At 37.1% G+C, this 13,280-nt stretch overlaps 1 protein-coding gene and 1 long non-coding RNA gene across 2 annotated transcripts in view; both read right to left on the reverse strand.

Annotated features, from left to right (window-relative positions):
• LOC121733926 (Kv channel-interacting protein 4-like) overlaps positions 1-13,280 on the reverse strand; it is a gene marked incomplete at its 5' end in the record, with an annotated part of 132,739 nt that overhangs the window by 14,970 nt on the left and 104,489 nt on the right. The window contains one exon of the mRNA XM_042124328.1: positions 7,105-7,299. Coding sequence (XP_041980262.1) covers positions 7,105-7,299 — 195 coding nt within the window. The remainder of the gene's footprint in view (positions 1-7,104; positions 7,300-13,280) is intronic.
• On the reverse strand, positions 413-1,179 carry LOC121733597. Its single transcript, XR_006036583.1, has 2 exons — positions 996-1,179; positions 413-664 (listed from the first exon to the last, which is right to left on the reverse strand). It is a non-coding gene; the product is annotated as an uncharacterized LOC121733597 (long non-coding RNA).

Raw genomic sequence — 13,280 nt, forward strand, 5'->3', positions numbered from 1 at the left:
TTTTCTATGAGAGGCCGGGTCTCTCATAGAACAAGAAATGGAACAGCAAGAAATGGAAAGGATGTGAGCGACAAAATGGTTTTTGTCGCGTAATTTAAAAACCATTAAAAATATATTTCATATAAGCTATGGGCAAATTATAGTGTATGCTTGAACTAATCTATGTACAAATTTTGGAAGCTTAAAACACTCTCCTCTGATGGCAAAATTAGAATCCCTGTTTTTACAGAGGTCTTTTTGATTATATATTCTGTGTTATAAAAGTTGACCAATCGTGTGCTATGGGTTCAAAGATATAGACATGATGAATACTGAAAATGAACTTTAATTTCTTAGCTTTAGTCATTGTTGAGAAAAATCGATATCGCTTGTGGCGTTTTGTCTTTTTGGTCTAAAGAAAACAAAACGACAACAGATATTACAATTTATTATAATAAAAAAATAACGGTCGGGGTACGAAGTGTCTGATCTGGTTTTGGGGAATTTCGTTACTCTCCTGGTTTAACAGGGAACAAGGGCACCGGCGAGAACGGGAACCATGTGGAAGTCCAGCCTGATGAAACTGGAATGGTCCTGGGGAGTGATCGGGCCGCCAGCCTCTTCCAGCACAGGATCAAGGGGCTAGGAGTCGCACTCTTCAGTCTCGAATCCCAAAGGTCGGACCCTGGAATACCCGTCGTCCACTTTTAAAATATATCCTATGGGACTCCTCTGATAGTGACACCCTGCTCCGCGCGACCAAGCGAATAATAACCACAAGAGTAGATAGTCGGTGCAGAGGTGAACTATCAGAACGGAGTAACATTTTTTAAATAGCGAAAAAAGTAATAATAAATAAAATGGAGATGAAATAACATAATGTAAAAACTAAAAAACAAAATAAAAGCTAATAACACGAGATGATTTCGCATGATGAAGCATAAATTACAAAATGGTGGCGAATTAAGCAGTTCAAAACTGGATATTACGTAATTTTAACAATATGCAACACTTACCCTATCGGGGTGCAAGATGACACTTATAATGATTTATAATCAAATTTATAATTACTAAATAGGTAGATACTTTGACTATTTAAACTTGATTTAAACGATATTCATCGATGTTAGGAGTTAGGACGTAACGCTATCGACTTCACAGGTAGGTACAGTTAAAATGGCGCGACCGCGCTCCAGCGAGCTCCGAGAGTGAATGACGAGAGATTGTTGCTCTATTCCTCTAGGTATATTAACTTTATGGGCTAGCCGCGGTAAAGATCGGAACGGCACCTTCAGTTTATCTCCGCTGTTTATTTATAATTGCGTATTTCTACTGTAGCCATGCTACGGGCCCCCTAGAATGTTAGACAGTTTGAAATAGATCTTCTGTGGCAAGGGCTATTGAAAACTAAAAACTAGTTTGTTGGTTGAAAATGGGCACGAAACATCGATTTTCTTGAATTTTGAATCCTCATTTAATTAAAATATTTTGACACTTACTATAAAATTGAAAGTACGAATGCTGTTGAATTTTTCCAGCATCCTACTTGCATATTTCCTTAACATTAATGAGATGCATTTCCCTGAAGACGTTTATGGAAAACAAACGTGTTTTTACTTCCACTAGCATATTTTATTTTTTAAAGCCACGTACGGTTTTTGTTTAAAATTTTCTACATAAATAAACTACTTTTTCTTCCTCAAAAATTTACCAGATTACAATATATCGTATTATATGCATGTATCTTGATCTTGAATAATTAAAAATTATTATCATCAAAAATTATCAGTTTTGATGATTAGCATTTATTATGTAGGTACCTATTAGGACATACCATTGAAAGGTACTTAGTTTTATAGTATGCTAGTGATAACAAAATACTTAATTTAACATGCCACATACCTACGTATAGTACACGCAGTTAAGTTAGGTGTCATAAAAGGTGATGTAAACACAAAAATTTACGAACCAACTTCGTTTCGTCAAACAAATTTCAGACGAAACTTAGTTTCGTCTGAAATTTGTTTGAAAATGTTTATTGGGGATGTTTCTAGTTTTACAGGTAGTAAACCTTTATGTGCCTAACTAGAACTATAAATCTTGTTGGCTTTGGAGGAATAATAATCTAAACATTGTTGCTGCAAAATTAAGATTGAGCGAAAAAAAATAGATTTTATTTAAGTAATATAAAAAAAAAAAATATTTATTTTTATTTTATTTTATTTATTTACTAGCTGTCCCGGTGAACTTCGTGTCACTTTAAAACTTTCCCTGGACTTCTACGAATATTTTAAGACTAAAATCAGCCCAATCCGTTCAGCCGTTTTCGAGTTTTAGCGCGACTAACACATTTGAAAATCCATTTTTATATATAAGATTTAACAAGTACTTACATACTTATTATTTAAAATTTTAATTCGATATTAACATGAACAAGTCATATTAAATCAATCTTCAAAATATACCATGCTGGCCCACTAACAGGCCATCACCATAATATTATGATGGCGGACGCAATTTCTAGGTGTGGCACGCAGTGGCATGGCCTGCAGTGGGCCATAGATCATCTTGGGACATTGTGTAGTGTGTACATTCCTGGGTACTTTAAAAATACTATTTTTAGAAATAAAAAATATAATCTGCCATCTGCAGCGTCAGGGGACGTCCATAAATTACGTGAGGTGTTTTTTTTACATTTTCTGAAGGTGAGATTTCGTGAGATTTTATTTAACCCTTGAAACCCTAAATGTTTGGGGGGGTGGGGGAGGCCCCCCAAACTCACGTGAGATTTTTCAAAATGTGGGTTTCTTACGTAAACGCGTTGGATTGTTTCACAGTCAGTATGTAGAACTACAGCTAACGTCACCCTAAATTTTTTTGTCAGAGCGAGACATCGGCGGAAGTATACATAGAAAAAAAGGCAGCTAAAAGTGAGTAGGACTCGCGCACGAACGGCACGAAGAACCAACCCTTAATAATTATTATCAGGTCGAACGAAGCAAGCCCTAGTATATTCAACAACTTGAACATTTTGTGGTAATTTTTTTGTAACAAAAAAAAAAAAAATTACGTGTGATTTGCCGAGACCCAAGACCCAACGTAAGATTAGATGAGATTTGACTCGACCCCCTTCCTTCCTTAAACACCATACGTAATTTGTATTGACACCTCATTTATAACGGACCGCTCTTCGGTTCGTTGCAATTAACCACATGAACTGACCCTAAAGCATGGATTTCCAACACCTACTAACTATAAGTAATAATTGAAATTCATAACTATCCTCAATGTTAGAAGGTAAGGTAAGGTATAATTTAAATTTAATGATATTTTTTGAATCAAAACCTACCAATATTTTCAGTCGTAAATTTTCGCCGTAACGTTATTCGTAATTCGCAAATGGTTTTTATGAGTATAACAACTGTTATGTCTGTTTAATGTATTTTACGTGTTACCAATTTTAAGGGAGTAGAGACTTTCTAAAATATAAGTCACTTTATGGCCGGTTTACATGATTCCAATCCAGTGCTACTCCAACACTAAAATTAACTCCAGGGCACTGGAATGCATTGGAATGGAATTCAGTGCAATTCAGCATTAGATTGGATCACCTGCGTGAGACGCATATAGACGTGGGAGAGCCATGCTTCGGCACGAATGGGCCGGCTCGACCGGAGAAATACCACGTTCTCACAGAACCGGCGTAAAACAGCGCTTGCGCTGTGTTTCGCCGAGTGAGTGAGTTTACTGGAGGCCCAATCCCCTACCTTATTCCCTTCCCTACCCTTCCCTACCCTCCCCTATTACCCTATTCCCTCTTAAAAGGCCAGCAACGCACCTGCAGCTCTTCTGATGCTGCGAGTGTCCATGGGCGACGAAAGTTGCTTACCATCAGGTGACCCGTTGGCTCGTTTGCCCCCTTATCTCATAAAAAAAAAACCTGCAGTGAATAGTGATTGGATCACTAATCCAGATTGGAATAATGTAAATCGGCCATTATTATTATTTTTTGGACATGAATAAATTAATCGTAACTTGCGTACGTGTAGTTAGTAGAAATCCCTCGTCCAACAAAATCTATTCGTAGTTCGTAGTGGAGTTTCCAGGACGGGATTTTTTTATTTGGTTATTAGCTACGAATAATAGTTTTTATTATTCGTAGGTTATTAGTCTTAAGTTAGGTTTATTGTTACCTACCTACTAAGTATCATAGACTAAGGAAATACTATACACATACGCACATAATATTATTAATCAATAAATTAATGCTTTAACACTTACCTTTCGAAGACGTCTTGAGATATCTTGATACTCGTACAATGTCCCGGAACGAAGGGTAATTAAAACAACATCTTACTTTTTAATTATTTAATTTCGCAATAAAAATGAAAAAAAGTCGATTCCCATCAGTCATCACTAGATATTATAAATTGAAAACTTAATTCTTTTTGAATTTCGAACCGGTATTATTTGTAAAGGTGCGTCCAGATTATACGTGACTACGTCTTGTACTAATAATATGACGTATTCTGTGACGTGACACACCTGTGACAATTTAGAAGTGTGTTTATGGGGTTTAAAGGCTCTTCCACACGTTGGGACTTGATAGCTAACATGATCTGACTGATTGAGTCTACATCACAATCGACGTCGATCATGCCCCTTTACACGGTCGTAACCGCCTGTATTTGTCAATCATCCGTCACAGTCCCGCTATTCTGGAGCCTATAAGACGTGTCTCGAATATTAAAAAAAAAGTTTACCAAAATTAATACAAAATTTAAGCCCTCCATTTTCCCGAAAACCGTGAACAGCTAAGCTTTTAATTTATTTATAGTCCCGGAGCCGACAGTAAGCTCATTCCTGGGGAACAATTAGTGCGGGCTCTTGCCACTTAGCGGGTTCTAAGTCTGCCCAAATTTTATTGCCCGTAAATTTTTCCCCGGGCAAAATCTTATTTTTATGAAACATAAAATTTTGCCTAATTTTTAAATACCTTTTCCTTTTACGATTGCAATTTTATGATAATAATCGGCGCAAATGGGTATTTACAATTATATGTATAAATCATTGCAACATAATCGTCAAAATTTTACATAAAAACCGGCCAAGTGCGTGTTGTGCCACGCGCAATATAGGGTTCCGTAGTATCGCTAGTTTTTGATAATTTTTGTATGGTCAATAAATGCACAATTAAAAGGTGTTTTACACTGCTAAAAACATCATCTCAGTTACGTTCAAAGGATTTTGAACGAAAAGTTCCTTTGTACTTCTACGTAAGTATACATTTTTTTTAGTTGATCGACTATTAGGTACTCAATAACTTATGAAGTCTTCTTAGCCGTGATAGTTTTCCTTTTAAATTCAGCATATTTCTTACTCCCGTAAATTTTTTCGCATTTCTAGAAGCAAACGTTTAGCTGGTAGAAGGGGGGGGGACTAACACTGGACTCTAACGATTTTTTCCGCTTTAAGACATCATACTTATTTCACAAATTGGAAACCTAAATCGGAAAATGATCTTTGAATACGCTTTGAATATTTTTAAAAAGCCTATCCAACGACTCCATACGGTGGGGTGGACGCGAAAAAAAAATCACCCCCGCATTGATGTGTAGGGGAGGTACCGTAAATTTTTTTTTCAAAGATTTTATATACCATTTTGTCGGCATCATTAATGTGCATTCATACCGAATTACAGCTTTGTAGGTCTTGTTGTCCGCGGTTTTGCTCAGAGACTATCTCTGAGCAAAACCGCGGACAGACAGACGGACGGATAGACAGACGGACGGACAGACAGACCGAAACTATAAGGGTTCCTTGTTGACTACGGAACCCTTAAAATGCGACAAAAAAAAAATAAACAATATTTGGTTTTGAGTTTTAAAATATTAAGTACTTACACATTAATAATTGGCCCACGATGGCCTACTACAAGTCAACAGCGCACGACGCCTGGAAAGTGAAAATTGTCCGCCATCATACAGCACTATATCCCGATGGTGATGGTTTGTAGACTAGTGGGTCAGCATGGACCATTGTGAAGAGGCGCCTTTACATCTTATATTTCCAGTTTTTTTGACAGTATAGTCATGAAAATATACTTGTCGTCTATATATCGATTTTGGTCTAGATTTACTCCTCGTGTCTAATTCTCGTGGGCTCTCAGGTCTGCTAGTGTAAGCATGGCTTAACATTACTTTGTAGTTTAATGCGAGAGTGTAATCGGTGGAATCATGGAATTAACCAACTTAGATTGCCGTTAGGCGTTAAACGTATTAAGTCCTGTAACAGGACCTTTACGCCAACAGCATAAGGGTCATTTTCAGGACTGAGAAGTTAAATAAATGTAAGTTTCATACCCTGACTTGCCCTGGGGAAATCAGACAAGAATTACAGTATGTATTTACTGTAGTCTGTAAGTTTAATATAATAACTACACATTAATATATATTAAGAACTATAATTTCTGACTAGAAACCTCTCAAACGAGTAATCATATTATGGTTCTTGTTAGTTGTTAATATTAGAGTACTCATTACATAATATTAAGTGATGAATTTTGTTCTCTAAAATTAAGGTTGTAACTTGTAGGGTTTAAAGAGATTCAGGTCAAGCAAAATGATAAACTAAAAATTTGTTTCCTAGAAAGCGTAGACGTCATATAGCGGCCGTAGCGAAGCGGTGCACGATGTCTTGTAAAAACGGTGACAAATACCGCTTTGGGAATCGTGTCATTCTTTTATATAATATAAATTTTACATAGGCTGTTCACAAATCAAAGAAACTGCATTATTTTTTATCAGTTCTTAAGTGTCTGTAAAAATGCCAGGAGCTCATTTCGATCTTGCTTTTAATTATGAACATGGACACGAGCGTAATTTTGTGAGTATGTAGTTAGAATTTCGGTGACCAGAAAAATATGAAAAGTAATTATTTTTTATACTAATGAGTTGGTTACAAAATTACGCTCGTGTGGCTCGAGAGCTTCGTCCATTATGGTGGATTTACACGGGTCGATTTTAGCCGTGCGGCGTAAATCGTGCATAGTTGCCCGTGTAAGCCCCGCATTAGACCCACGAATTCCATTTGAATCAAACCCACGCATACTTGCCGTGAACTTACCTCCTTGCGGGAAGAACTGCGAGTATATGATCTTGAAGGTCTCCTCTTTCACGACCCCAGTGGGGCACTCGGCCTTGAACCCCCGGTACAGCCTCTTGAGTTCCGGCTCGCTGAACCGCGTGGCCTTGCGCAGCGCCGCGATGGAGTCGGGCCGGTATCGTGGTAGCTGCTCACCCAACTCCTCGAGTTCGGAGTCTGGAAAGATAGAGGGAAACATGTTATTACCATCCATATTAATCCCTCGATCGTGAAAAAACCAGACACAATAGCTATTCTATTGTTATCGCGGCCGCTTGGGAGTTGAAGCATCCATACTAATATTATAAATGTGAAAGTGTGTCTGTCTGTCTGTCCGTTACAGCGTTGCCAGACGTCCCGATTTTGGCGGGACGTCCCGATTTTTTCATCAAAATTAAATGTCCCGCGCGGGACAGGTTCAGTCCCGCTTTTCGGGGAAAGCCCGAACGTACGTGCAGCGTGCTGAGAAAAAAAGTTGCGTAATGAAGATGAGTGTGGGATGTAAAGGCATGAGGTGGATTTTCTTTGGCTACTTTAGCTCTCTATTGTCACGTAAATGTTATTTTAACGCAAATAAAAAGATAAACATTAAAAAAACTTTTGATTTTATACCTTTTTTTACTTTATCCCGCTTTTGACTGAAGAATCACGCTTTTTCACTCAAAAAGTTCTAAAGTCCCGACTTGGCACAAAAAAAATCTGGCAACGCTGGTCTGTTACCTCTTCACGCTCAAACCGCTAGACCGAATTTGCTGAAATTTGGCATGGAGATAGTTTGAGTTCCGGGAAAGGGCATAGGACACTTTTTATCCCGGAAAATGTACGGTTCCCACGCGATAAACGCGCGTTTTGGCGCAACGGACTTGCGGGCGTCATCTAGTATATTATATAAATGCGAAAGTGTGTCTGTCGGTCTGTTAGCTCTTACGCCCAAACTGCTGAACCAATTCTGCTGAAATTTGGCATGGAGATAGTTTGAGTTCCGGTAAAGGGCATAGGACACTTTTTATCCCGGAAAATGTACGGTTCCCGCGCAATAAACGATTTTAGCGCAACTAAGTTGCGGGAGTCATCTCGTATAACATAATAATAATAGCCACCTAGCTGTTGTCGGATTCAGTGACTTGGTCATGTTTAATTGTACTATCAGAGAAGTTGATTTATAGGCAGATGGCGGGCCAAAGTGATTTGGACAGACAGATCACGCGTCTAAACATGTCATAAGCATAAAGCTAGAAACAAATTATAAGTCGCGGCTAATGGACGCGGCTTAACAATGTGCGCGGTTCATCTGTGGACGTCCGCGGATGCAAAAATATCCGGCCAGTCAGATTCTGTTCGGAGTTCGGACGTCCAATTGCTCAAGGTTACGTCCGCGACTTATGTCAGACAATGCACAGTTTAGTGTATTTTGTATTAATCAGATAGCAACAAGCCGCATCTGATGAAAACGTTCGATAATTTGTTTCCAGCTTAAGTCTTAACCCATCCATATGACGTAGGTACGCTATTTCTTCGATGGTGTAGCCGTAGAGTCTTTCGTGTCGATTGTCGTGTGAAACAGCTGTGATGTTTCAAACACCAAAAACCTTACGGATACATAGCTCCAGTGCTGCAGTGACAAATGAAATATCAAAAGCTTTCTGGTATAGAAAAAAGTAGCGGCCAAAATAATGGAGCGACTTCGGAGTTGTTTGGGACCATTTACACTTGAGTTGATGTGGCGTTACTTTTTGTTGTATGAGATTTTTAGTTTATATGGTAGACTCTGAGGTGTCTTTGGCTAACTGTGAAACAGAACTACTGTTTACTTTAAGACTCTTTTACTGTATTCTTACACACCATGTAATTATAGTTAAGAATTCTTCAATAATATTTAACTCTTATCTGTATATCATAAATAAACGAATCCTCGTGAGTAATACAAACAATATTACGTTCTAGTAAAACATATGATATTACACGAGTTGTTAAGAAGTTTCTCCACGATTGGCTTATTTCGAATTTAAGTGCCACGGGCTAAGACAACTTTGGCAAAGTGTAAACTAATAATAAACAAACTTTCATCGCTACTTTGCTCTCAGAGATGTTGCTTTAAACTGAAGATAATTTTCTTCTGGATCATTAGAAAATATTAAGTAACGTTAAATAAACACAGGAAAACTTTAAACGGTTTCCGATAGTTGAGGAAATGTTTTATACTTGAGTAATCACTCCTTCATATTATATCTGTGATTTTGCTTTGTTTATTTTGAAACAAGTACGTAAGTATAGGACGTGTAGAACTTTAAGGGTGGATTGCACCAACTTACTATAACTGTAACTTTAACTTTAACTACAATGCAAAATGTCAAATCTTTGGTTAAAGTTAAAAATGGACGCCATCAAGATGCCATATTCAACCATAAATATAGAGCTCGACAAGGCTTTAAATGCACGTGGCGAAAAAAGTAACTAACGCTGTCATCATACAAAAACGCCGTTTTTGACAGTTCTCCTTTACCAGCAGCGCCCCCGCCCACGTTCTTATAAAGCTTTGTCGGACCAGCAACGTCTTCTGTCAAATTCTGTGGTCAAAGTTAAGGTTAAAGTTAAATTAGCCTTAACTATAACCATAACTTTGACCATAACTTTAACTTTTTATGTCTCAGTATTCAATTAATATACTTTTAGCACTATACCCGATTTCAGCATTCTAATCCTCTCGCTCAAAGGTTGCCTGGAAGAGATTGCTGCTAAGTAATAAGGCCGCCTTTGTGTGCTTTCTGCATTTATTAATATTATTTCTATTTAATCTTTGTATTTTATGTAATTGATTGTGCACAATAAAGTATATTTTCATTTCATTTCATTTCATTTCATTTTCATTTCATTTCATTTCATAACTTTAACCACGCCTCTGGTGCAACCCAACCTAAGTGTACTCTGAAAAATGAAGAAGGAAGTCCGGAAAAGGAGCGAGTGTGCGTATAAAGAAGTCACAGAAAAACACACTCTTGCATTTATGATATATGTACGGAATGAAAGCGTGACTACCCAATGTAAATGAAATACCTTTCCTTTATCATTTCAAGAAATAGTGAAAGAGGTTTGTCAGATAAAATCGATTGAATGTGCGCTTTTATAATTCCGGACTTCACGTGATCGAGGACCCCGACTTTCACAACAAAACGTTGGGTACGTTAAATGCCCTTTTGATTTTTAACCGACTTCCAAACAACGAGGAGGTTATATATTCGGCTGTGGATATTTTTTTACGCACCGCGGACGTTTTGTGCGGTTCAGAAGAGTGTAGACGTCGTGATGTTTCTAACGTGCACGTTAAAAAGTTATCGTCGACGGAAATTTAAAAGCGTCTTCATTATATTATTATCATTTATCTCCAAACATTTTACTTCCCTATGTTATCGTTTTATCGCGGACGTCCATGAGTATCGTGGACGTGCCGCCACGTCCAAAATTATAAAAGCGCACAATACCTACATGTGGAAACGTAATTATTTTTCATGTGGTCTCAGGATAATATAACATGATCCATAATATAATTTGAAGTAACGTAATAAGATCGCATACGAAAATAGTCTCCTGGGATAAGGGTCGCCAATCGTGCGGATAATGCTGGACATACCCGTTTTCCGGGTTTTAGACACTGAGCTATTTTTCGGGAAACATTGGATAGCGATAGAATAGTTTGAAACCTTTTATGACATGGGATGATTATGAAGAAAATGTTTATAAGGTGTTACTTAATATACTTTCTTTGGATAATATGATAAAAAAATTTATTTCATTTCACCACTTTAGCAAAGGTACTTGTACTATTATTTTTTCTGTGGCAAAGGTCAAGGGATAGGTACAAACACTTCGACGCTACTGAAAAATTTCATAAATTAATCCTTGTATTGTACCTATTCAGTATATCTAGTGTAATGGCGGCCTAAGAGTATCGTGTCTAGAAGACGGTATTTGCTATAAAAAAAATTAACTTTTACGCTTTTTTAACATTTTGGCATGCTGTGTCTGACCACTCCGACTATCATCTCCATCAGCTGATTGTCCCGGAAGTATCCTAGTCTGTCCGGCTTTTTGCGTTTACCCTGGTCACCCTACCCGAGAGCGACGCTAACTATAATTAAGTGCGACCTGCGCTACTCAGATAAGACGCAATCCATTTTGATTAAACAAAAAGCCTTTATATGTAGTTTTCATACCTTAAACCCCTTACAAAGTGAAACTTACGACGAATAGTAAGTTCCATAGACCTAATAACAGACATGGCAAATCTAACTGTCTGGCCGACTTTTACGTTGTTTTGTACTTTAACTTTTCTGAGAAATCTCAGAAAAAATATTTCATTTGAATTTATAACCAAGGAAGATAGGAAATATTTAGCTTCTTTGACTTTGGAATTCGAATTCCGGCCTCAGCGCTAATGGAGCAAAGAGGTCGCCAAAATAAATAACATGCACAAATAGGTACAATTCTATTGCAAACGGGTTTATTTATTCCAGATTTATTCCTTTCTACTCTACGAATAATAAAAGTTTCTACTACATTTATCAATTGAAAGAACATTATCCGTAGCTCGTAGGAGTAGGTCTGCATCTGACGTGTTGACAATGTTTTTCTATTATTAATAAGGAAAGGTCCTTTACACATATTTTATCCTATAGGGGAATAGAAAGAAATAGCTATACGCCAGATGCTGACGATTTATTTATTTAACAGTTAATTGAACATATTGTGTTTGTATAAAGGATACAAAAATATACAGAAAGAAAGAGGACACAACAGATAGGTACTGAATGAATTTTCTTTATGGTGGGTTGCAATAGAGGCGTAGTTATAGTTAAGTTTAACCTTAACTATAACTACGCCTCTGTTGCTTGTTGATAACCTTAAGGTTATCGTCAAATATGGCGTCCATTATGGACTTTTACTAGGCATTTGACATTTCATTCGACATTTTGTTATGGTTAAAGTTAAAGTTATAGTTAAAGTAAGTTGGTGCAACCCACCCTTAGACATTTTTTGAGTGATACCAACGCGTAATCACTCCAATGTACAAAAATTTTACGCAGCAAAAACTATCCTTGTCCTTTTCCGACCCGCAAAGTAACTCAATACTCATACTCATCTGAATCTGTTTGAATGTAAGCATGAAGAGGATAAAAATATTAGTAAAGATATTATCAATTAAAATCAGCCTTAAGGGCCTGTATTCCCAGAAACGGACGATTTTCAAGATTTAAATGTCACAGTAGACACAAAAATATAGTAATTTAAATTCTAAAAAAAATATATGTGTTAGTTAAGGACACAGTGGAATTTATCTTCCATTACACAATATCATGAACTTCACTCGATAGAAAAAAATTCCAAAGTTACCTCTTCTTTTAACGAAATTTCCATACTATGTCCAAATTATTTGGAATTTTCAGATAATTTTTGCACTTAATTAAAGACAAAGAATATATCTAGCGCGATTCGTTTTTGTGACTTAATTTAATTGATGTATAAAAAAACGACGATCAAAAAACTATAAAATAGCAGCGCAAAGGTTCGGCTGGTACGCTTTCAGTTACACACTTTGCGCCTGCTATTTTATAGTTTTTTGATCGGACTCGTTACAGGGCCTTAAAAGTTAAAAACAGGTTTTAATCAAAAAATTTAAGGCAATACTGTTGATAATACTTCCCAAATCCAGCCACACGGCGCGGCGGCCGGGTTGTAATAAAACACGCACAAACTAATTGCGAACTCCCGAATACGTCTTGCATTCCCTTCCCCGACAATTAGGGCTGATAACGAGAAATTTATTGCCACCCGGGGAACCCCCGACCAACCTGTTTAATACCGTATAATACGACGAAATTGAAATAATTCACTACCATAAATTCCCGATGTTTTTCTCCGCGCCGTATCTTAGAGTGTCAGCCTTCGTGAGATTAAAATGTTGATGCGTATGAAAATTTGAATTTCCGAAGTTTCTTTTTCATTTTTGGTTTAAGCGCATGGTTGGTATAAATGTCACCAAAATAAAGCAACTTTTCCACAAAATTTGGCTACGCAGTGAGATAATCATAGACGTATTATTATATGTAGCAGAACACTCTATTTTGGGTATGCTAGGGTCAATTGTTATCAAAATGCAAATG

Source organism: Aricia agestis, chromosome 14 (genome assembly GCF_905147365.1).
Source record: "Aricia agestis chromosome 14, ilAriAges1.1, whole genome shotgun sequence".
Lineage (NCBI taxonomy): Eukaryota > Metazoa > Arthropoda > Insecta > Lepidoptera > Lycaenidae > Aricia > Aricia agestis.